Here is a 26500-nt window from a genome sequence, read left to right as displayed (position 1 = left end):
CACTTGTTCCCATGATAATTCCTTCATGTCCAAGAACTTGGCAGCTCCTTTGATTATTATTTACCCCGGATAAGCGGAAGATGATGGATGGATGGATGGATTTTTTTTGTTTTACATTTGACATGGTCTGTGCAGTTAATTACGTAGACTATAAACATAATAAGCTTTTCAGTTGTTATACCTGTTGTTGTTTTAACTTGTCCTCTAAAGCTGCTCTCTGATCTTATGCTTGGAATCACTTTTCTTGTTTCCACCCCTGAATTTTGTCCTTGCACTCTTTTCATTGCTCCAGCATAACTTATGTTTTTATTCACCCTCACCTTCTGGCTTCACAACCTCCATATGGCACCAACTGCTGACCTCCACGGTTACATTTAATCTGTTCATCCCCTTTACACTCTTCAAACCTGTGCTCTCCTCCACACTTTGGACATCTTTGTTTCCCATTGCACACTGCAGCTATATGCCCATACCCCTGACACCTCTTTATAGCAGCGAAGAGGTAGAGGAACATATGGTTGAACAAAAAAGCTCATGTAACCATTTTTATTCATTTTGGCAAAACTAAGTCCTGAAATTCTAATAGCACACACAAACTGTCAACTCTCTCACCATTAACTGTTCTCAACAATCTTCTGATTTTCTTTACCTTAATTTTTCCAGATCTTCCTTAAGAGGAATACCATAATACATCCCACGAGACCCTTTATTTTCTTGAAGAACTCTTTTGTCAGACACCACTTTGTTGCAGATGCTTTGACTATTTAGCTGAATTTCATCTTTACATTTTGTCAACAAATTCCCATCTCGAAGGACTTTTGCCATTTCTACATCTCCCACCTTGTTTTTCAGTTCCCTAGATAATGGAACTGGACCCAGATTAATTTCTTCATCCTCCTTCCTAAATTTAAGGATTATTTTGAACTCTCCCCCCTCTATCCATAGACATCATATACGTAGACGCCCCATTGGACGCTGCCGGCCGCTAGGCTGACGTGCCTACAGGGCGGCCATCTTGGGTCAGACCACTGCTGTCAAAATGAATAGGAGGCAGCTCAGATCTCGTTTTAATCATATGTTCACAGTGATTGTGACCTTTCAGACAGATTACACATATTCATTCAGAACCAAAACTATTTAAACAAACTGGATGAAAAATGTACACGCACTTACATATTTTGCAGTTACATATTAATCTAATATACACACAAATTATACACTATACCCACATAAATCTTTCTCTCTCTTTCATATATATATATATATATATATATATATATATATATATATATATATATATATATATATATATATATATATATATATATAAAGATAAGATAGTCTTTATTGATCTCACAATGGAGAAATTCACTCGTCACATCGGCTCATACAAGAAGGTGCAGAGTAGGGAAGGTGCATTGAGTTATATACAGTGAATCTTCATATATACAATGGATCAAAAAGAATACCAAAAAATACAAAAAAAAAAATAAAATTAGGAATGGGCATATGATGTCTTATTTACATTCATAGTGGTCTATATATATATATAAACATATATATGCGCCTACATATGGAGGACCAAGTCTTCCATAATTAAAAATAAATACAGAAATAAATAAATGCTCAATAAATAAATATGCATACAATTATGTGCCACCAAAAAAAAATAAACAAATAAATGTAGATAGAAAATAAATTATACAGTGAGACAAAATGTATATATCTCCTTTAATTAGCCACTTTATTTATTAATTACTTATTTTTTAAGTACTTATTTATGTGCATGTTATAATATTTTTGTCTGTTTTATTCTTTCTTTGTATTTTTTTGCCCTATTTATTTCTCCGATGCTATTTATTTCTGCCTGTCCTTTTTACATTTCTGTTTGTCCTTTTTACATTTCTGTCTGTCCTTTTTACATTTCTGTTTGTCGTTTTTACATTTCTGTCTGTCCTTTTTACATTTCTGTTTGTCCTTTTTACATTTCTGTCTGTCCTTTTTACATTTCTGTTTCCCGTTTTTACATTTCTGTTTGTCGTTTTTACATTTCTGTCTCTCGTTTTTACATTTCTGCCTGTCCTTTTTACATTTCTGCCTGTCCTTTTTACATTTCTGTATGCATTTCTGCCTCATTATGCAAATGAGGAGGGCTGTGTCTTAAGGGCTCAACTTCTTCCCATTGGTTGGTTAGCATTTTACTGCATCGGTCAAATCTACATGGCTTTTCCCCGCACTAAAGCTTTGTTTAGTAATGTCAAACTCAGCAGGCAGACGTTCAGTGGCCGACCTCTTACGGGAAGCTGCTAATAGACCGGAAGAATTAGAACGCTGTACATTTGGGATCTGAAATGTTTTTCGGTGGTTTCAGATTCGGCTTTCCAGATCAATAACTCATCGGCGGATGATTTATTCTACAAAACAGACACCTCTCCGCAACCACCGCAAGGCAGACACTGAGCTACAACCGTAGTTTCCTCAAAACGAGTCTTAGTCCGTGGGCCAGAATCTGTGGGACGTCTCCTTAAAAAGTTTCGTATGAACTGTCAGACGGCAACTTTCTTCCACCGGGAAAAGTTGCTACACATAGCAGTGATCTCAAAACACCAATGTTCCCACGTTTTCACTTGCACATTAATAAGTTATTGCTGATAAAAAATCTAAACGGTTGCGCTCCATTCTCGGGAGAATGTTTGAAATCAATAAAAGTTTTAACCTTCAGCTTTGTGAAGTCTAAATATTTTTAAACATCACATTCTAATAAAATGAAATTGATTTTTTAAAATCCTGATACATTGTTCTGTTTTTAAAATCGGCATATCTCGTTTTCTTAATATAGTTAATATCTCTATATGGTTCTTGGTTGAATTAAAATCTTAGGTAGGGCATACAGGTAGAGAACGCCCGTAGCAACCAGCTATTAAACGCGCAACAGAAACAGCGATATGACCGACTTTATAGCCGTTAAACTTTCCCAAGACGATGTCCTAGGCGCACGGATTACTGGCCGCACTGTCGAAGAACACACCGACCTTCAGCTCAAACGATGGCTTGAGTGTCGAGGGCTTAAAAAACCGGAAAACGGGCCGAGTTGATCGAACGGTAAGCTTTGTTTTTTTTTTTCCTGCGCGGCGATCATGGCGTCCGTCCAGGGATCGGTATATGTTTAATGCTTGTCTTATTTGAAATGTTTTTGAGTAAGCTATCCTGGTAGCAGGGTATCATGTTAGCGCCTGCTACCATGATAGCCTATATGCTATCATGGTAGCAGGCGCTTCATTATTAACATGTCGGCCACCAAAATACTCTTACCTGTTCACTACTTGATGTCGCTGGAATTGGGTCAGGATGTTCTTCGGTTGGGCCCTTTCCTCCAACAAAATGCTTGCTACATATGTACTTGAATTTGGTAACTTTTTCCGGGTTGAACTGTTGTGTAGGCTGACCGCACCGGTGTACTCAGCGCACACATTTCTCCTTGGCAGTCTTGAAGAAAACATCCTTCATATGCGGCCGATCAGCGTACCTCGAGTCGCTGTTGCCCGTTCCATAGCAACAATGTTTAAAAACCATGGTCTTAGATTTGGAAAAAGCAGTCATTTACCGAGTAAAACCAAGGGTAACGCACGTCTCTTTTACAGCGAAACAGCGACGGACTATGCAAGCTTGCCCTACTGCGTACCACGTGATGTGACGTTACGTTTCTAAAAATAGCTCGCTCGCGGTACGCTATTTGCTTAGGCGAGGCGGTGAGTTGGCGAACGGAACAAGTATTGTGCGGGGGGGGGTCTGCTTAGACGCCGCCGGTGAAGTCGCTTCTCGTTTCAAAGTATCCATGTGTTTTTGCCTGTTTTTCTCTGCCATTCACTATATGCACGCGAGAAAGCAACAACAAAAAACCGCGTGTCAACATCAAATAAACGCAAGCAACGCAAGCATATTGAGTTAGCAAGCATTTCAGTTTAAAGTTCTTCCAGCATGGAATATGACAGAAACAAGTTAGTTGTAACCACTGCCAAGTTAAACTTTGGTATTGAACATAAAATGGTAATGCTGCTCCCTGCTGTTACCTCAGAAATTGCCTGTTTTTGGTAGATTTTTTCCCCATAAAGAGAATTCCCTGTCAGTGGCAATAAGCTTTAATCTATTATTATTGCTATTTTTTGTTTTACATGTTTAAGTTGAGCTTTACACTAAATATGTGTTACTGATAAGTGCTACAAATGTTACAACACTTTTGTTCATATGGCAGCAGAACATTAAAATAAAAGTGCTCTTTACACTACTTTTGAATTCATTCTTGGAGTTTGTAAATACAATGCGATTAATCGCGATTAAATATTTTAATCGTTGCCCAGCCCTAATATATATATATATATATATATATATATATATATATATATATATATATATATATATATATATATATACACACACACACACAGGCACCGATCTACAGACAACAGCACTTATCTACATAGGAGCAAAACTTACAGACAAGTGAGAGCAAAGGTGCTCATAACAGCATTTAAAAATGATATAGTACAAACTGCGATCTGGGGGAAAAAAATCAACAAAAAAACCTAATAGCGCATCTTAGAATCAAATACATTACAAAATCATAGCAAAACCAAAAATACTGTATAATATTTTACCCCCCCCCCCCCCATAAATCATGTCTATCCAGTAATTTAGGACCATTTTGTTTGCTTTTGGTGTTTAATGTACTTTTCTCTTCTTCCATCCCTGCTACCATTATCACATATTGTGTTTATGCCGGATAAACTGTAACTGTAAGGCATGAGGATTATCTATCATAAAATCTTACGCACCCATAAGCGGAGTAAAAGTCAGGCTTCCTGGGACGTAGCTCTGGAAGTTTGCTTACTTTCAATACAAAATCGAAATTTTTTAAGTTAGACAATCATTTAATTCAATCAATTGGTGCCATGTAGCCCCTAAAAGGGTGACGTTTTCAGTCAGCTGATTTATCTGGAAATTGGGTGAGAATTCACCGGATTCAGAGTGTCTGAAAACATAAAGTACATTTTCCTGAATTGACGTGCATTCTCTCTGAGCGCAGCTTGGTCTGACCTAAGATGGCCACTCTGTCGGCACGCCTCTCACCCGACGACGGGGCATCTACGTATACATGTCTGTGCCTCTACCTTCCTTTGGATAATCCTAGTTCCTTCCTCGGGACAAAGTTCGGGACTAACCCATTTGAAATTCTCCCTTCCTCCTTACGCCTTTTATCAGCCTTACCTCTTCCTCTTCTTCTAGATACTTGAGACCATTCAACAAAATCCATTTCCTCCCCTTCATCTTATTCCTGTGAAGCCATTCCGACCCAGTCATTCACCAGTTTATGGCAACCGCCAAATCACAAGCTGCCAAATCAAAAACCATAACTGCAATAAAAGATTCCCGCCAACCGTCTCTGACTCTCCTTCTGGCGTGGCTAAATCCAAGCTTACTTATTTTGTGAGGTGGACAGATGTCTGTATGCAGTTAAAGACCTCAAACAGGTACTTCTAATTTAGAATAAGTGGAGTGGAGGTGGATTTTTTGGAGGCCGAATAACATGTCTTTGAGGGCCAGAATTTTTGCTAGTTGGTAGGTGTTTAAATACTTATTTTCCATCCATCCATCCATTATTTTGCTTAACAAATTACAGAATTTAAATTTTAAATCAGTGGTTGTTATATTTACTCAGTACTTGAGGAAGCCTTCTTACCAAATACTTTTTTACTCTTACTTGAGTAATTTCTTGGTTGGGGACCAAGAAATTACCAAGAAGTATTGCGAATCTTACTTGAGTAAAATTTCTGGCTACTCTACCCACCTCAATTAAATTGAAAAATACAGAAAAATCTAATAAATATGGTCAATATGCAACTGGTTCTAATACTACACATGACCACACATTTTAATTAGTTAGCGACCGCTGTTGCTGGGTATTGGATTTAGAGAACTGCCTGATTGATGTAATGTAACTCGCACCATTCCATGGCGCACTTCAAACTTGAAAAGTGGGTGTGTGTTTCATTAAGGGCCATGTCGGATCCCATTCAGCTTCTTTAAAAATTAATGAGTGAAAGATGTATTTTTTGCTTTACTACCAACTTCATACAGTGCTGTTGTTGACGCATAATACCTTCATCTCTGCTCACAGACCAGTTGTTATCTAGCGGTTCCAGTAAAACAACCTGGACTTGATCATTGTTGTTTCAATCTGTTTCACTGTTGGACATAATGGATGAAGAGCCAGAGAGAGCCAAACGTTGGGAAGGGGGCTATGAGAGGACATGGTAAGACATGTAAACTGAGAAGGTTCTCAGCTTGGGAAATGTGATCGTATTTGATGCAACAATATGGAATATTTACGGATCTGTACAGGGAGGTGCTTAAGGAGGATGAATCTGGCTCCCTTAAAACCACAGTGGAGGAGATCCTGTACCAGTCCAAAAGAAAAAGGTGTGTTTGAATGACCTACCTTTAATATGATAGAATGAAGTCTTCTGCTGCAGTTCCACCATAGCTCTTATTTTAGTGTCTGTTTCATGGCTTTTTACGTCCCTGCTCTGCTTACCTCATAGGTTGACACAAAGCCATGCGCAAGTGAGACTTGGGATGGTGAGTGACCTCTGGATCTTTGCTTCTCCACTATGTTTCTCACTCCTCCCTGTGAAACTAAAGCTGGCAGATCTCATGTCAGCTTGGTAACAACTGCTGCCCTTCTAGATTGCTTGTGTTGTCATCAGAATAAAACCAATCTCATTTAATATTTATTACCAGTAGCGTCACTAGGTCTATTTAGATATTTTTGGACAGTGACATAAAATTCATGACTTGGGCTCTGCAGGCCACCATATTGCAATGTAGTTGAAGTGCAGACTTTAAGGTTTAATACAAGGGGTTGAACAAAAATATATGATTAAACATGTAGCAATTGTAGCTATTTTTATATAAACGCTCCTCATTTCAGGGGTTTAAAGATAAGCGGACAAATAAACCTAAGTAAAATATTATCTTTCAGTATTTTGTTTGCCTGAAGTCTGTAACCCATGGACATAAAAAAATATTGGGTTTCCTCCTTTGTGATGCTTTGCCAGGCCTTTACTGCAGCTGTCTTCAGTTGGTGCTTGATCGTGGGTCTTTCTGCCTTAAGCTTTGACTTGAGCAATTAAAATGCCTGCTAAATTGGGTTGATATCTAGTGATTGACTTTGCCATTGCAGAATATTCCACTTCTTTGCTATAACAAACCCTCTTAGGTTGCTTTTGCAGTATGTTTTTGATCATTGTCCATCTGTACTGTGAAGCGTCATCTGAGTAGAAAGTATATCCCTATACACTTCAGAATTCATCTGGCTGCATCTGTCTTTCATCTGTAAACACAAGTGACCCAGAGCCATTGGAAGCCATGCATGCACATACCCTCACTGCCTCCACTATGTTTTACATAAAACGCTTTGGATTATGAGCTTCTTCCTATCGTTCTGGTACAAGTTGATCTTAGTCTCGTCTGTCCAAAGAATGCTGTTCCAGAACTAGGCTGTCTTCTTCAGGAGTTTTTGGCAAAGTCAACTCTGACCTTTCTATTTTTGATGCTGATTAATGATTTACACCTTGTGGTGAATCCTTTGTATTTACTCTCTTGAAGTCTTCTTTTTATGGTAGACTTAGATACTGATACACCTACTTCCTGGAGTGTTCTTCACTTGAGTCGATGGGTTTTTCTTCACCATGGAAAGGATTCTGTGATCATCCGCGACTATTGTCTTCTTGGGAACTCAACATGTTGAGTTCCCTAGCTCAGCAGTGCACTCTTTTATTCTCAGAATGTACCAAACTGTTGATTTGACCACTCCTAACATTTCTGATATCTCTCTGATGGATTTCTTCTTTTTATCAGCCTCAGGATGGTCTGTTTCACCTCCATTGAGATCTCCTTTGACCGCATGTTGTGTGTTCACAGCAACAGCTTCCAAATGCAAACGCCACACCTGGAATAAACTCCAGACCATTTAACTGCTTAGTTAATGAAAGGTTAACGAGGGAAGAGCCCATGCTGCCTTATTTATTTTGCAGTCTTCTAAGTCAATTGTCCAATTACTTTGGTCCCTTGAAAAAGAGGCGGCTATGTATTAAAGAGCTCTAATTCCTATACCCTTGCACAGAAGAGGGCAGTATGTGATGACAATATCTTCAACAGCCTCACACCTTGCTGTAACAACAAAGATATGGGCTGTGTTATCATAAAAACATTTCGAAACCTAGAGGTGATGGTTTTCTTGTGGTCTAGATGCGGCACCTCTATGTTGTGATTGACTTCTCACGTAGTATGGAGGACCAGGACTTAAAACCCAATCGCCTCACATCTACCCTGAAGGTGAGCTAGAACACACCCTGTACCAGTCCCTGGACAATGTGGTCGTCTCTAAACCATGATGTCTTTCCTCTACAGCTGATGGAGATATTTGTGGATGAATATTTTGACCAGAATCCCATCAGTCAGGTATGAACACTAGGTTAAATATCACCTTGATAACATCACTGAAAAATACATTGTTATTTAATATGAGATGTATTAAGGTGTACTAAGGTGACAGTGATAGATATATATGATAGATATATATATATATATATGATAGATAGATATATGTGATATATATATATATATATATATATATATATATAATATATATATATATATATATATCTATATATATTATATATAGAGATAGAATATCTTTAGATATAGATATAGATATTCTATCTATCTCTATAGATATCTATAGAGATTAGATATAGAGATTACACTATATACATATACCACATACATCACATAACACAACATATAGAGATATATATATATTCACATATCAGACATACATACACTCCACACACATACATATTATAATATAGTATATATTACTAGAATATAGATTATATAGATATAAATAATATATTATATATATCATACACATACATACAGACATACACACATACATATATACCATACATATATACACATACATACTACACATATATATATATCTATATATATATATATATATGTTATATGTTATAGTATATATGTATATATGTATATAGATATATATGTCTATCTGTCTCTCTATATCTGTATATATATATATCTATCTATCTGTATATCTATGTATATCTCTATCTCTACTCTATATCTGTGTTATATCTCTCTATATCTGTCTATGTCTGTGTCTCTCTCTCTCTGTCTCTTCTATCTCTCTCTCTCTCTCTCTCTCTGTATATGTCCTCTATCTCTCTCTATTCTCTCTCTCTCTCTCTATCTCTCTATCTCTCTCTCTATCTATCTCTATCTGTCTGTCTGTATGTATGTATGTCTGTCTCTATCTATATCTATATATATATATATCTCTATGTATGTCTATGTATATATATCTCTGTCTATATGTCTATATGTCTGTATATATATATATATATATCTATATATATATCTATCTATGTATATGTATCTATGTATGTATCTATCTCTATATCTATCTATGTCTGTCTATCTGTATCTGTATATCTCTATATATATCTGTCTATGTATATATCTATATATCTATATATATATATATATATATATATGTATATCTCTATATCTGTATATCTCTATCTCTATCTATATCTATCTATGTATGTATATATATCTATCTATATCTATATATCTATCTATATATATGTATATATCTATATATGTATATATCTATATATATATATATATATCTCTATATATATCTCTCTATATCTCTCTATATCTATATCTCTATCTCTTTATATGTGTCTCTATATCTATCTATATTCTCTATCTCTCTATCTATCTATATATCTGTGTATATATGTATATATAATATATATATATGTGTATATATGTATATATATATGTCTATCTCTCTCTCTCTCTATCTGTGTGTATATCTCTATATATCTATATATATATATATCTGTGTGTATCTATATATGTATCTCTATCTCTATATATATCTGTGTGTCTCTATATATCTATATATCTCTATGTCTATATATCTCTCTGTGTGTCTCTCTATCTCTGTCTATCTCTCTCTCTATGTATATCTCTCTCTATATGTGTGTCTCTCTCTATCTCTGTATATCTCTATCTATATGTGTCTGTATGTCTCTCTCTCTATCTCTCTCTCTCTCTATATCTATATCTCTCTATCTATATCTCTCTGTGTGTGTCTATATATATATATATGTGTGTGTATATCAGTGTTGTAGTCAAGTCACTATGCCTCGAGTCCGAGTCCAGGTTCGAGTCACCAGTGTTCAAGTCCGAGTCAAGTCCAAGTCATTAAAAAAAAAATCCGAGTCGAGTCCGAGTCGAGTCCACTACTCATCCGAGTCAAGTCCGAGTCGAGTCACTATTGACGTGTGATGTATGACATGAAGCAGTAACATTCCATTGCACTAATAACTCTTTCGCTGTAGTTACCCTTTGTTTTACTCGGTAAAACTACTGCTTTTTCCAAGTCTAAGACGTCTCCTAACCATGGTTTTTAAACATTGTTGTTATGGAACGCGCAACAGCGACTCGAGGTACGCTGATAGGCCGCATATGAAGGATGTTAAAGCCGCAAGCGGCGTCGATCGGCCCTCGCAGCCGAGCGCACTCCGGCCTATTGGCCACCATCGCGGCTCCGGCCGGCCGGCCGGCCGGCGGGCGGTGTTCGCGCACCGACGCGGTGCCGGCCGGCGGGCGGTGTTCGCGCACCGACACAGTGCCGGCCGGCGGGCGGTGTTCGCGCACCGCCGCGGTGCCGGCCGGCGGGCGGGGTTCGCGCACCGCCGGCCGCCCGCCACCGCAGATGCTGTTACGCATTTTCCTCGCCCGTCCACCGGGCGATTCCCACAAACGCGTTCGGCAGCGTTCCCCCATTACTCGCAACAAATCTGGAGCAGACCGGTTGATGCAGCGAGGAGATACAGCCGTTGGATAATGATAATGCATGGCCACCGGACCGGACTAAATTGTTCGGCGGGTCGGAAAATTTACACCGATTCCTGGACGGTGACTACAAACAGAAAAAAAAACGGCCGAGGACGGCATGAATGCCGAGCAGGAGAAAAACAACGACTTACCTTCCTATCAACTCGGCCCGTCTTTCCGAGCCCTCGACACTCAAGCCATCGTTTGAGCTGAACGCTGGTATGTTGTTCCACAGTTCTACCAGTAAAATGGGCGCCTGGACATCCTCTTGTGATAGTTTAGCAGCTGAAAAGTCGGTCATATAGTTTTATCTGTTGCATGTGTAACGGCTGGCTGCTACGTGCGCTCTCACACTGTTTGCCCTACATTAGCGGCAAGGGGCGTTGCTCATGAGATGGTGACGTCACGTGCGCGGTACGACATTTAGATATTAAAATCATACACCAAATAATATTCTAATGACATATTAAAATTATAGCCTAATGATATAAAAAAAGTCGAGTCTTTTTCTCAATTTCCGAGTCAGAATGATCTGAATGTAGGAGTCCGAGTCCAAGTTCGAGTCATCAGTGCTCAAGTCCAAGTCAAGTCACGAGTCTCTAAATTTAGCTAATGACTCGGACTCGAGTTCGAGTCTCGGACTCGAGTACTACAACACTGATATATATGTGTATATGTATGTATATATATGTATATATATATATATATATATATATATATATATATATATATATATATATATATATATATATATATATATATATACACTCCTGATCAAAATCTTAAGACCAGTCAAAAATTTGCAAGAATTAGAATTTTGCAACACTGAATCTTAAGAAGGTTCTAAGTAGAGCTTCACAATGTTAAAAGTGAAGTCTTTACACTGTCAAGACCTCCTGATGGCAAAAGCAAAAAAGCTCACTGACTTTGAACGTGGTAGGATTGTTGAGCTGCATAAGCAAGGCCTCTCACAACGTGCCATCGCTGCTGAGGTTGGACGCAGTAAGACAGTCATTTTGCATTTTTTAAATGATCCTGAGGGTTATGGAACAAAAAAGTCAAGTGGTAGACCCCAAAAAAATTTCACCAGCTCTGAGCCGCAGGATCCGATTGGCTGTCCGTCAAGACACGGGACGATCCTCTACCCAAATTAAGGCCATTACTGGTGCTGACTGCAGCCCAATAACCATCAGACGGCATCTGCGAGAGAAGGGCTTCAGAAACAAAAAACGTCTTCAAAGGCCACGTCTTCTTCAACGCCACAGAATTGCCCGTTTGGACTTTGCAAGGATGCACCAAACATGGGACATTGAAAGGTGGAAGAAAGTTGTCTTCTCTGATGAGAAAAAATTTAACCTTGATGGTCCTGATGGCTTCCAACGTTACTGGCATGACAGGGAGATCCCACCTGAGATGTTTTCTACACGGCACAGTGGTGGGGGCGACATCATGATTTGGGGTGCGTTTTCCTTTAATGGAACAATGGAGCTTCAGGTTGTGCAGGGGCGTCAAACAGCAGCTGGCTATGTGGAAATGTTGCAGCGGGCATCCCTCATGACTGAGGGCCCTCGTCTGTGTGGTAATGATTGGGTTTTTCAACAGGACAATGCTGCAGTTCACAATGCCCGCCTGACAAAGGAGTTCTTCCAAGAGAATAACATCACTCTTTTGGACCATCCTGCATGTTCCCCGGATCTAAACCCAATTGAGAACATTTGGGGATGGATGGCAAGGGAAGTTTACAAAAATGGACATCAGTTCCAGACAATGGATGCCCTTCGTGAAGCCATCTTCAACACTTAGAGCAACGTTCCCACTAGCCTCCTGGAAACACTGGCATCGAACATGCCTAAACGATTGTTTGAAGTCATCAACAAGAATGGTGGAGCTACTCATTACTGAGTCCTTTTTTTTGACATTTTGATTTCTGTTTTGGGGGGTTTTCGGGGTTTTTTGAGCTATGGTCTTAAACTTTTGATCAGCTGAAAAAATCATGTTTGAGTATAAATGCAGTTTTCAGACAATTCCCTGCTCAAATGTTCTTGTCTCTTGCACTGATTTGTCCTTTTAACATTGTGAAGCTCTACTTAGAACCTTCTTAAGATCCAATAGTGCAAAATGCAAATTCTTGCAATTTTTTGACTGGTCTTAAGATTTTGATCAGGAGTGTATATATATGTGTGTGTGTATGTATGTATGTATGTATGTATGTATGTGTATATATATATATATATATATATATATATATATATATATATATATATATATATATATATATGTATATGTGTGTGTATATATATATATATATATATATATATATATATATATATATATATATATATATATATATATATATATGTGTGTGTGTGTATATAACCGGAAGGTACACATGACATCATCTGCCTACTCCGACTTCTTTTGTATTTTTTTTTTTTTTTTTATATTCTTATGTTTTTCTCATTTTCTTTTTGATCCACTGTATATAATTGATTTACCCTTTCCTACTCCTGACTGACTACTGAGCCGATTTGACAAGTGAATTTCTCCAATGTGAGATCAATAAAGCCTATCTTATCTTATCTTAGCTCTGGTCCTTCTTTGAGCGCCACCACGCATTCTTACTCCTAACCCTCTACCTTGCCCCACTCCTCTCCCTTGTCCTGGTACTCGTCTTCCTCACCCTCGTACAGGCATTTCTTTCTTTCTTTCTTTCTTTCTTTCTTTCTTTCTTTCTTTCTTTCTTTCTTTCTCTCTTTCTTTCTCTCTCTCTCTCACATTGTGTTGCTCCAAATTGTTCCTTTTCCAGCCAAGCCCAAAGAGTCCTCTTTTATAGCATATGATTGAAAGAACATCAACACTTGAGTGTGCTTCCTATATGGGAATCATCTGTGATTTCAACAACTGCATAACTTCAATAAGCTGTTTCTCATTAGCAATAGAATAAAATCCAGGGAATATATTTGTGTTTCAATTCAATATGAAGAGTTGTTCACCTTGACTTTAGCCTGTAAGGTTAGGTTTAGAACGTAGTGTTATCTGTTCTGACATACAGTGTTAAAGCATTGGTAAATTTGGCTGTAAAATTCTATTGTTTTGGTCTTGTTTGAGCCGTTGTGTAAAAGGAGTTTAAGCATTTTTAATATGCGTTAATTGTATGCATTATGTGTTAAAGCAAGAAGAAATGTGTTAATCGTATAGCTTACACATGTGGATGTAGTGCTAACTGTGTTAAGAGTTTTGGAAAATTGTTAAAGGTATTGAAAAATCTGTCATAGCAATTGTAAAAAACTGTAAAGGCCACTATGAATGGAGTGGGTCAAACTAAAATATTATTTTACTATTTCCAAACTGTGAACCATGCCTCAAGAAAATAAAAAGAAGGGGACACTTCAGCTTTCTACATGCAGACAGCTGCTCTGTGTTTAATAACTTAAATCAGATCCCTGGACTTACAGAGGCTTTCTCTCATTTAATGCTGGAAGCTATTAAGTTTTGTCTCTACAGAGTGTTTGGTTCAAATGTTTGTTCACAGACTGAATCAGCGCAGCACCAATATGCAATATCCAACCTACAAAAATAAGAAGTCCACAGTTTTGTGCTTCAAAGGCCTTGTTGTTCTCACCATGACTGAGGCAAAAACTTTCTCATAAATCCCTAAATTTTAACTCTGTAAGGCACATTTTGGAGCAGATCAGTCTCATCCCTGCTTCTAACCCTTTGCCTGGAGTCTGTCATTAACAAATCCTTTCTTTCTCTAGACTTCAGCCTCCCCACCACTTTGGTAAAGGTGACGGGAAGTGCATTTTATTTTTGTCTTATTTTTCCTTGTAAGGAGTGGTTTTCATCTACTAGAGTATCCTCTGTAGCTTTCTCCATTAAGTCTTCTACCAGCTATGTTTGGATAGTACCAAACATTGCCATCACTGCGGCTGCCTGGCAGCCTGTTGCTGACGTCACTACCCGTTGTTGGATGTTTCTTTTTCAGGACATTCATTCTATATTCTGAGCTCTGCATCAGATGCAAATATAAATAGCTGGAGTAAAGAATAAAAATGTTCTTTTGTCTGTCATGTTCTCAGCCAAACATTGGCTCTCTGCAGTCTCACTATTCCAATACTTGTGAAGAGCGGTGTTATTGGATATTATCATAGTACTTTAAATTGTTGTTGTAACATTTAATGTGCTTCTACATGTTTCATACATTAGCTTTGAAAAGAGACCTAGTTAAAACAATTGCTCTGTGATTCTAAAACTACTCACTATTTACATTGATAGAATATGATGCAATAAGCAGCAACATAAATGCATAGTTTGTAACCAAATTATTTTTTTAATCCACCCAGTTTCAATAGTAGTGATGTTAGTTATCTGTCTTCTGGCGTGGAAGAATATGTCAATGAATGTAAGCAGAGTGACAGCCATTGTTATCAGGTGAATTGGAGGCTTTCTGATAAGTGATGTAACTGACATCATTACTTGAAAATATGGCTTGTGTTTATTTCCAGGTTGGCATCATCACCACCAAAAACAAAAGGGCAGAGAAGTTGACTGAGCTTGCAGGTGAGGATCAGTAGTGTCATGTTAACATTTATTAGCCCAACCAGCAGGAATGGTTCCAAGGTGATATTTCTGTTGATATAAACCATGTTTTTACCTGTTTTGTTTAGACCTGGTTACAGCTTAACAAAATATGAAATTCATCATCATGGAGGAAAATTGCAAATTGATTGTTTTTAGGTTCCGAAAGGGAAATTGTTTCATCAGATCTTGTTAGAAGGGGATACACGTCATCAGCGTACATAATGTGATGTAGGGCATCAGATTATCAGTGCCTGGCAGGGTGTCAGGGGGTTGAATGAATACATGTTTCCCATCTATTGCACCTAAGCATTGTGAAACTGGCATTTGTTTTCAAAGTCTCTGGCAATGGCTTTCCACTCAGTCAATAGATGATGTCTGTGGAACACAAGTACAAAACTAGAACTGCAAGCAGTTATTAACGGGTTCCAAGCCCACGCACCGCCCCCTTTGAGCATGTTCCTGGACTTCAGCGTTCAACACCCTCATCCCACAGCATCTGGTGGAAAAACTGGAACATCTGGGCTTCAGCACACCCCTTCATCACTTCCTCACCTCCTGACCACTGTTGGTCCGGGTCTGACAGACCATCTCTGATGTCATCACCCTCAGCACGGGCTCCCCTCAGGGCTGCATCTGGAGCCCCTTGCTGTTTACTCTGATGAGACACGACTGCACCCCCAGGTTCACCCCCAATCACATCATGAAGTTCGCAGATGACACAAACTCATCAACAGCTCAGCTGTGGAGGTGGTTAGCAGCACCAAGTTCCTGGGGGTGCACATCACAGTCAACCTCACCTGGTCTGTGAACACCACGTCACTGGTGAAGAGGGCGCAGAAGCGCTTGTACTTGCTGCGGAGGATGAGGAGAGCCCACCTGTCCCCACCCATTCTCACAACCTTCTACAGAAGTCATTAAAAAAATGGATTCAGAGAAAAAAAATATTAAACTTTATAATCTTGTATCATTAATTTTTAAAGTCTTGTAAATTGGTCAAAATCGCCTGGATTTTTACCAAACTGAAAGACCTGTTTATTCTGGCTGTGCTTTACAGATAGAGGCCATTTTTATTGGGATTGACCAATATTTGTGGAAAATACATTGATTTATCCATTTTACAAACTTTGAAAAAAACAGAGTGTGGCACTTTCAAAAACTGGAATACATGCAGTGAGAGAATTGTTGCACCTTATTTAAGGAATACATCCTGAAAATCTGAGCTTGTTACACCACACAAGTGATTTTAGGTGAATTTTTGAAGTTTTCAAGTTTTTTTCCACACTTTTGGAAATAGGCCCGCCCACTTGTTTCAATAAATACCATATTTAATACTTTAGTTAAGGGCAATGTCTGGAAGGGAATGAAGAAGGTTTTGTAAAAATCTGATCAGCCATTCTTGCGTAGTAGATTTCTTGACATCACAGCGCCCCCTAGTGATGGACGATCCTCAAATGCGAGTCCCATGTGCAAAATCTTATTTGGACTATGGGTTATGAAGGACATGTCAAAATCTGTTATGGTTTTACAATAAAAAGCAATTACATTTAGAGCTAGCTAGCTAACAATCACTTATTTTAGCGTTACTTTTCGAAAAAGTCAAAATTCAAAAATCCGCCGCGATAACTTTTTTTATTTGTCCATGACACGCTTATATATAAAGTTTTGCACGGATTGCACAAAAAATGTAGGAGGAGTTTAACAAGAAAGGTTTAACCTTTGTAGCCATGTAGCGCGAAAACTAGCTGGGAAACGAAGGGTGTGCCAATTCACTTTATTTTGCAGAATCATTCAATAAACAAAGTGCCATCAAGTTTTTGAGAGTAGGACCAGTAGTTTGGTGGTTACACGCATTGTCCTTTGTTATAGCGACCCCTAGTTGTTGAGGGGTCTGAATTTCTGGGTTTGAGTAGCGGTGCACATTCTGTACTTGGATACCTGATTCAATAGGAATAGGTTCGTTACAAATCCGCATGGGCCGCCCAACGCGTTTTAGCGGAGAATAATAATTACCCGTAATAATAATAATGAACTAGAACTGCAAGCAGTTATTAACGGGTTCCAAGCCCATGCACCGCCCCCTTTGAGCATGTTCCTGGACTTCAGCCCGCCCCCTTTGAGCATGTTCCTGTAATTCAGCATTTAACACCCTCATCCCACAGCATCTGGTGGAGAGTGGTGAGGACAGCAGAAGGGATCATCGGGGCTCCTCTCCTGTCCATAAGGACATTTCATCCCAGTGCTGCATGTCCCGAGGCCATAACATTATCAGAGACCCCTCATACCTCCACCGTGGACTGTTCTCCCCTTTGCCCACTGGGAAAAGGTTCTGCAGCATCCGCTGCACGTTCACCAGTTTTTGCAACAGCTTTTTCCCCGTTGCCATCAGACTGTTGAACTCTAAACAGCAACAGTAAAAGTGCATATTCATACATATATACCATGGGTTAAAGCAAAAATAATCAGTTTGACTGAAAAAAAAATTCAAGTCAGCCCATATATTCCCGGACCGTGGACATAATGCCACATCAGTTACCTCACTTGTTTATTGTGCAAAGTCAACATTAACCAAATCTGGTAGGTCTACAATATCCATTGACCATTGCTGTATCTCTCCCACCTTTCAGCTTCAGAGCCTTGGCGTCATCCTGGCCAGCCTCCCATCCTCTCCTTCACTTTCCACATCATCACCTGGTTAACTTTCATCTCGGCAGCATCAAGTTCTTATTTCACACTGTTGTCAAACTGGTTCACAGTCCACTCACCTCTTGACTTTACAATTTCAGCCGCCTTCCCTCCTTGTCCTCCAGAAAACCTCCATAAACTGCAGCTAGTACAAAGACTGCAGCTTCATCATTACATCATCTACTTCACTCCTGTACATTAACTCCACTGGCTCCCTGTCACATTCAATATAAACCAATCCTATGATCATACAAGGCCAACCACAAGCATGGACAATGCAGAACACATAACCAACACTATGATGATGTCATATATTTTAATTTAACACAGATCGCACATTACAATAATCAGTCTATTTTTCCTATTATTGCTCAGCAATTAATTATCACAACTCATGAGTTTATAAAAAGGCATTATTTAACTTTTTTGAAGTCTAATAAAACGGTTATATTTTAGCCCTGTGACTGGTGAACTGTCCAGGATGTAATCTGTGTCCCTGACTAGGAAGAGCCACCTGCCGTCCCCCACACCCCCATTACCCTGTTTCCCCATCAGATAGGGCTTGACGTCACACCTGTACCGAAAACCGAGTATAGAAAATCCATGGATGGATGGGATCTTAAAGGCATACTATGCAACATTTTTCAGTTAATTAATGTGTTCCATACCATTTTGGATGATTAAATGAGTCATTTCAGGTCGAACAAAGGTTTTCTCGGCCGCCCTGGGGGTCTGTGGGGGAAATACCGCACTTGCAAGAGCAAGAGCTCACGGCCCGAACCCACAGAAGTCTTGCTTTACGGGGAGAACTCCATGTGTTTTTGCCCTGCCATTCACTATATGCACGCGCGAAAGCAACAACATAAACATGCAAGCATATCGAGTTTTATTTTTATTATTATTATTATTATTTTTTTTATTATTTATTTTTTATTTTTTTTTATGTTGGCGAGACGCTACCGCGGCAGCCGCGGCGAGGCGGCGGCGGCGGCCGCGGCTTGGCGAGGCGGTGGCGGTAGCGTCTCGCCAACATAAAAAAAAAAAAAAAAAAATATATATATAATAATAATAATAATAATAATAATAAAACGGACGAGGCGGCTGCGGCGGCGGCCGCCACCTCGCCAAGTTAGCGCTGCGGGAAGCTTGATGTTCATACCTTCACTGTGTTAGTCATTGTTTGTACTGCCGTTTTTTCCACTTTTCGTTGCGTTTGCCTGTCTGCTAAGCTCAAAACAACCGCGCCTGGCTTGTCGGAGAAACCAGAACAGCTGAGCATCTTTACGACAGTGCACTTTTACTTTCGCCCTCTGGGGGGAGCCTCGCTGGAAAATCAACCCCGGTTGCATAGTATACCTTTAAATTTTTGAAGTTCAATAAAATTGCTCAAAGTTTATCAGAAAAAAAATTACTTGCTTTTTAAGATGAACACTTTAATTAGAGAAATGTTATTAAACTTTGCATAAAGTTAAATATTGCTGTAGGTAATCTTGGCTGCTGTAGCTTGTCTCTCTGGCAGGTGATTTTGGGTTGAATAAAATTAGTTCATAGAACCACAGGAGGCTTTCTCAGCTGGTTCTAGTGCAACTTGGTTCTACAGTGTCGTTTCACTTCACCTTCTACACTGTTAAAAAAAAAACTTCATAAAAGTTTTCTGACAATTGCCTTTCTCTGGCCTCACCCAGTTAGAACCCGTTCTCCAGTCCATATTGTAGCTGCATTTTATTTATTTTTATTTGACGTAGTTTCCTTAATAATTTGCATTCATCAAAATCCTTAACGAGTGTCCTGGAGAGCAGCTGCTCCTGAGGTGGAGCTGCTGCTTATTGACTGACAGTCGATGCAGCTCTGCCTTCTTTGTTACAGAAAACTGCAGGTGGAATTTTTTCACTTTTTCTGAATCAGACCCATTAAAATGCGGGACACTGTTTCACATTTCGAACATTGTTAAAAAAAGAAAAAAGAAAAAGTGCATCATGCTAAATTAGCCTGAGCTAATAGCGAATCATGAGGAGATCCCTGTTTGGTTTATCAGCTAAGTTACTGGCAGCGAGGGAATACACGCTGACAGGTGACATGGCCACAGGTGGAAATAATTCATTAATTAACTGCAGGAGCAGCGACAGATACACTTACCGAGGAAGCTGTTGTCAGTTGTTCATTAATTACAATTGAGAATAATAAAGTACTGATAATAATTCCCTGTGGAGTTCCATTATCAATTTTATACTTATCAGATCTTGTTACTCCCATCTGTAATTGTATAACTCTATTAAACAAAAAATCTTCAATCCAATTATAAGCCCTTCCTGTTATCCCCATTTTATATAATTTTATAAGCAACCCATCCTTCCATACCATGTCATGTGCTTTCTCAATATAAAAAAATATTGCTATTTTTCTACTACTTCCCTATTAATCTGAGTTTTTCTAATATCTGATTCCAAACACACAACTGGACCCATTGTACTTCATCCTTTTGTGAATCCACTTTGACATAAAGACAACAGTCCTTTACTTTCTACATAATATGTAATCTTTTCTGTTATCGTTCTTTCCATAATCTTTCCTACACATGAAGTAAGTGCAATTGGTCTTTAACTTAAAGGGTTTGTTGGATCCTTTCCTGGTTTAACAATCGGCACAATAATTGCTTCCTTTTAATTAGAAGGTAATCTTCCTTCTTTCCAAATCTTATTATATAAACCTAGAAGTTTTTCTTCTGCTTGTCAAGTACAAATTCTGACAAGACCGAAGTTGTAATCTTTGGGCCAGAGTCCTCAAAAAATAAACTTCTTAACCAATCACTTAATCTGGGTAGCATTAACATGGCCTCTGGTAATAAAGTAAAAAATCTTGGTGTTATTTTTGACCAAGACATGTCACTTAAATCCCATGTTAAACAGGTTTCCAGAGTTTCCTATTTTCACCTCCGGAATATCGCCAAAATTAGAAACATTCTGTCCAGGAGTGATGTTGAAAAACTAGTCCATGCATTTGTTACTTCAAGGCTGGACTATTGTAATTCTTTACTATCAGGAAGTCCACAAAATGCAGTTCAAAGCCTTCAGCTGATCCAAAATGCTGCAGCAAGAGTTCTGATGAAAATCAACAAGAGGGATCATATTTCACCAATTTTAGCTTCCCTTCATTGGCTTCCTGTTAAATCAAGAATAGAATTTAAAATTCTTCTTCTAACGTATAAAGCCCTTAATAATCAAACTCCATCATATATCAGAGCTCTGATTACCCCGTATGTTCCTAACAGAGCACTTCGCTCTCAGACTGCAGGTCTGCTGGTGGTTCCTAGAGTCTCTAAAAGTAGAATGGGAGGCAGATACTTCAGCTATCAGGCTCCTCTCCTGTGGAACCAACTCCCAGTTTTGGTCCGTGAGGCAGACACCCTGTCTACTTTTAAGACTAGGCTTAAAACTTTTCTTTTTGACAAAAATTATAACTAGAGTGGCTCATGTTACTCTCAGCTACCTTTATAGTTTTACTGCTATAGGGTTAGGCTACTGGAGCATATCAGGATCTAATTTTCTCACTCTATTGAGTTCTACTGTTCTTCAATTATGCATTATGTGTTGTCATTTCTGCTTTAACTTTCTGTTCTCTCTCTTTTATCTTCATAGTAGGTACACCTGGTCTGGCGTTCTGTTAACTGTGACATCATCCAGAGAAGACGGCTCACACGCTACTACCATCTAATGTAGAACACATTACTAGATCAATGTGTGCTTCTGTGCTTTTTTGTCTCTCTTGTTGTGTCTCTGTTCTGTCTTCTGTAACCCCCAGTCGGTCGAGGCAGATGACCGTTCATACTGAGCCCGGTTCTGACGGAGGTTTTTCCTTCCCGCTAATGGGTGGTTTTTCTTCCCACTGTCGCTTCATGCTTGCTCAGTATGAGGGATTGCAGCAAAGCCATGTACAATGCAGACGACTCTCCCTGTAGCTCTACGCTTCCCCAGGAGTGAATGCTGCTTGTCGGGACTTTGATGCCATCAACTGGTTTCCTTATATAGGACATTTTTGACCAATCTGTATAATCTGACCCAATCTGTATAATATGATTTAACTTGACTTTGTAAAGTGCCTTGAGATGACATGTTTCATGATTTGGCGCTATATAAATAAAATTGAATTGAATTGAATTTACAAAATCTAAAAAAAACCTTAACCATTTCATATCTTATAATTGCACACCATACACTGCTTTAAATTACCCTGCAAATGAATATTTATCAAATCTAAACAACAATAGTTGCAAAATACTTAAGATAACCTTAAGAAGAAGCAACTTTAAAAACAAGGGTTACAAGACAACTGCACTTCAAACATTTTTTTTTGTAAATTATGACACTGCCTTTTAAAGAAATTTGCACATCTGTGGATGTGTCATTAATACTATGTCTTATCAGGCACGGGCAGATGGCCTCTGCAGACAACTGCGCACAGTAATTGCGGAGCGCAATCAGCGCGCTCCGCCTCATAGACAACCGATTTCATGTGTGTGGGATCGTTAAAGGGAGAAAACCAAGTTTTCTCTTTAATAAAGCTAATCAAAACATCACACATCACCTTCACTCAATCCTGAGGATTTCCTCAGCTCAGAGTCTAACTGTGAACATTGATAAACTGTTTACATCTAAAAAAAAGCACTCACCAGGATTATGTTTCAACAAAAAACTTTGTTGTCTTGCTTAACAGGTTTCCCACATCTTGTGCCTGAAGAACACGCTAGCTCTGAGCAGCCAGGAAGAAGCAACTACGTTCAGCTGTGGTGCATTCAGAGTTCATGGGACAATTCAGTACTCAACAAAAAACGTGTTTTTCTTCAATCAATAAAAAAAAGTATATATATATATATATATATATATATATATATATATATATATATATATATATATATATATATATATAAAACATTTTAAAAATAATTGAACAAAAACATGTTTCTTCTTGAGCTTTGAATTGTCCCATGCACTGTGAATGCACCACACCAGCGTTGCTCACAGCTTCTTCTTTGGATGATGAGCGCTGTAACCTGATCACAATCTTCATAAATTTGTTAAAGTTCAATGGTTTGCTCTAAAATTCTGAAAATATTTACGTATGTCCAAGAGTGCTTTATCTAACTACGTGATTTTTAATATGGTCATTAATGAAACGGTTTCAGAGAAAAAAAACATTAAACTTTATAGTCCTATACATGTACATTTAAATTTCTTGTAAATTGGTCTAATTGACCTGGATTTTTACCAAACAGAAACACAAGTTTATTCTGGCTGTGCTTTACAGATAGAGGCCATTTTTATTGGCATTGACCAATATTTGTGGAAAATACATTGATTTCTCCATTTTACAAACTTTTAAAAAATCAGAGTGTGGCACTTTCAGACACTGGAATACATGCAGTGAGAGAATTGTTGCACCTTATTCAAGGAATACATCCTGAAAATCTGAGCTTGTTACACCACACAAGTGATTTTACACCACACAAGTGAAGTTTTCAAGTTTTTTTCCACTCTTTTGGAAATAGGCCCCGCCCACTTGTTTCAATAAATACCATATTTAATACTTTAGTTAAGGGCAATGTCTGGAAGGGAATGAAGAAGGTTTTGTAAAAATCCGATCAGCCATTCTTGCGTAGTAGATTTCTTGACATCACAGCGCCCCCTAGTGATGGACGATCCTCAAATGCGGGTCACATGTGCAAAATCTTATTTGGACAATGGGTTATGAAGAACATGTCAAAATCTGTTATGGTTTTACAATAATCAGCAATTACATTTAGAGCTAGCTAGCTAACAATCACTTATTTTAGCGTTACTTTTCGAAAAAGTCAAAATTCAAAAATCCGCCGCGTTAACTTTTTTTATTTGTCCATTACATGGTTATATATGGAGTTTTGCGCAGATTGCACAAAATATGTAGGAGGAGTTTAACTAGAAAGGTTTAAGCTTTGTAGCCATGTAGCGCAAAAACTAGCTGGGAAACGAAGGGTGTGCCAGTTCACTTTATTTTGCAGAATCATCCAATAAACAAAGTGCCATCAATTTTTTGAGTGTAGGACCAGTAGTTTGGTGGTTACAGGCGTAAACGTATTGTCCTTTATTATAGCGCCCCCTAGTTGTTGAGGGGTCTGAATTTCTGGGTTTGAGTAGGGGCGCACGTTCTGAACTTAGATACCTGATCCAATTGATTCGTTACAAATCCGCGTGGGCTCCACAACGCGTTTTAATTCCGTAATAATAATAATAATAAATAATTTAAAAACACGAGAAAAACAATAGGGTTCTCTGCTCACAGAGCAGACGAACGGCATAGCCGTTCGCCTGCGCTGCGGGCTTGGAACCCTAATAATAACTAGAACTGCAAGCAGTTATTAACGGGTTCCAAGCCCACGCACCGCCCCCTTTGAGCATGTTCCTGGACTTCAGCATTCAACACCCTCATCCAAGCCCACCTACGCCGCGCCCCCTTTGAGCATGTTCCTGGACTTTAGCGTTCAACACCCTCATCCCACAGCATCTGGTGGAAAAACTGGAACATCTGGGCTTCAGCACACCCCTCAACACTTCCTCACCTCCTGACCACTGTCAGTCCGGGTCTGACAGACCACCTCTGATGTCATCACCCTCAGCACGGGCTCCCCTTAGGGCTGCGTCCGCAGCCCCCTGTTGTTTACTCTGATGACACACGACTGCACCCCCAGGTTCACCCCCAATCACATCATGAAGTTCGCAGATGACACAAACTCATCAACAGCTCAGCTGTGGAGGTGGTTAGCAGCACCAAATTCCTCAGGGTGCACATCACAGAGCCTTGAGAACCGGTCCCTCAGGGCAAATCTCATCCACCCCCGGGGCCTTGCCACCGAGGAGCTCAGTGACCTCAACACCAGAGATGGGAGAACCCGACCCAGAGTCCCCAGGCTCTGCTTCCTCAAAGCAAGACGTGTTGGTGGGATTAAGGAGGTCTTTGAAGTATTTCGCCCACCGACACACGACGTCCCGAGTCGAGGTCAGCACCACACCACGCCCACAATAAACAGTGTTGGTACTGCACTGCTTCCCCCTCCTGAGATGCCGGATAGTGGACCAGAATCGCTTTGAAGCCATACGGAAGTCTTTCTCCATGGCCTTTCCAAACTCTTCCCACGCCCGAGTTTTTGCCTCAGTGACCAGCCGAGCCACCTGCCGCTTTGCCTGCCGGTACACATCAGCTGGACAACCTTGCGGCCACAGCTCTGACTAGCCGCCTCAACAATAGAGGCACGTAACATGGTCCACTCAGACTCAATGTCCCCCACCTCCCTCGGACGTGTTCAGAGCTCTTCCGGAGGTGGGAGTTAAAGCTCCGTCTCACAGGGGACTCTGCCAGACGTTCCCAGCAAACCCTCACAATACGTTTGGGCCTACCAGGTCTGACCGGCTTTTTCCCTTGCCATCGTAGTCAGCTCACCACCAGGTAGGGGTCGGTGGAGAGCTCCGGCCCTCTCTTCACCCGGGTGTCCAAAACATGTGGCCACAGGTCAGATGAAACAACAATAAAGTCGATCATTGAACTGTGGCCTAGGGTGTCCTGGTGCCAAGAGCACATATGGACACCCTTGTGCTTGAACATGGTGTTTGTGATGGCCAATGCATGACGGGTACAGAAGTCCAACAACAAAACACCACCCGAGTTCAGATCAGGTGGGCCATTCCTCCCAACCACGCCCCTCCAGATCTCACGGTCATTGCCCACGTGAGTGTTGAAGTCCCCAGGAGGGACACTCTCCAGTATCCCATCTAAGGACTCCAAAAAGGGTGGGTAATCTGAACTGCTGTTTGGTGCATAAGCATAAACAACAGTCAGAACTCGTCCCCCCACACGTATGTGGAGGGAGGCTACCCCCTCGTTCACCGGGGTAAACCCCAAAGTACAGGCACCAAGATGAGGTTCAACAAGTATGCCCACTCCTGCTCGGCGCCTCTCACCAGGGGCAACGCCAGAGTGGAAGAATGTCCAGCCCCTCTCAAGTAGACTGGTTCCAGAGCCATGCGTCGAGGTGAGTCCTATTATCTCCAGTCGGAACCTCGCAACCTCGCACACTACCTCAGGCTCCTTCCCCACCAGAGAGGTGACATTCCACGTCCCAAGAGCCAGCTTCTGCAGCCAAAGATTGGAACGCCAAGGTCCAGGCCCTCGACTGCAACCCATTGTACAATGCACCCGACCCCTTTGGCCCCTC

At 39.8% G+C, this 26500-nt stretch overlaps 1 protein-coding gene across 4 annotated transcripts in view; it reads left to right on the top strand.

Annotated features, from left to right (window-relative positions):
* gtf2h2 (general transcription factor IIH, polypeptide 2) overlaps positions 1-26500 on the top strand; it is a 57010-nt gene that overhangs the window by 10511 nt on the left and 19999 nt on the right. For 3 of the 4 annotated variants that reach the window (XM_036144723.1, XM_036144722.1, XM_036144724.1), the window contains 6 exons: positions 6176-6311; positions 6400-6477; positions 6600-6636; positions 8308-8394; positions 8470-8520; positions 15504-15558. In XM_036144723.1, the coding sequence (XP_036000616.1) occupies positions 6256-6311; positions 6400-6477; positions 6600-6636; positions 8308-8394; positions 8470-8520; positions 15504-15558 (364 nt within the window). In that variant the 5' untranslated portion in view covers positions 6176-6255. Of the gene's footprint in view, positions 1-6175; positions 6312-6399; positions 6478-6599; positions 6637-8307; positions 8395-8469; positions 8521-15503; positions 15559-25954 lie in introns of those variants that run through there. The other variant, XM_036144725.1, reaches the window with a different exon arrangement.

The sequence above is a fragment of the Fundulus heteroclitus genome, chromosome 12 (genome assembly GCF_011125445.2).
Source record: "Fundulus heteroclitus isolate FHET01 chromosome 12, MU-UCD_Fhet_4.1, whole genome shotgun sequence".
NCBI lineage: Eukaryota > Metazoa > Chordata > Actinopteri > Cyprinodontiformes > Fundulidae > Fundulus > Fundulus heteroclitus.
Note: the sequence above shows the minus strand (reverse complement) of the source record. Positions and strands in the feature narration are given on the sequence as shown.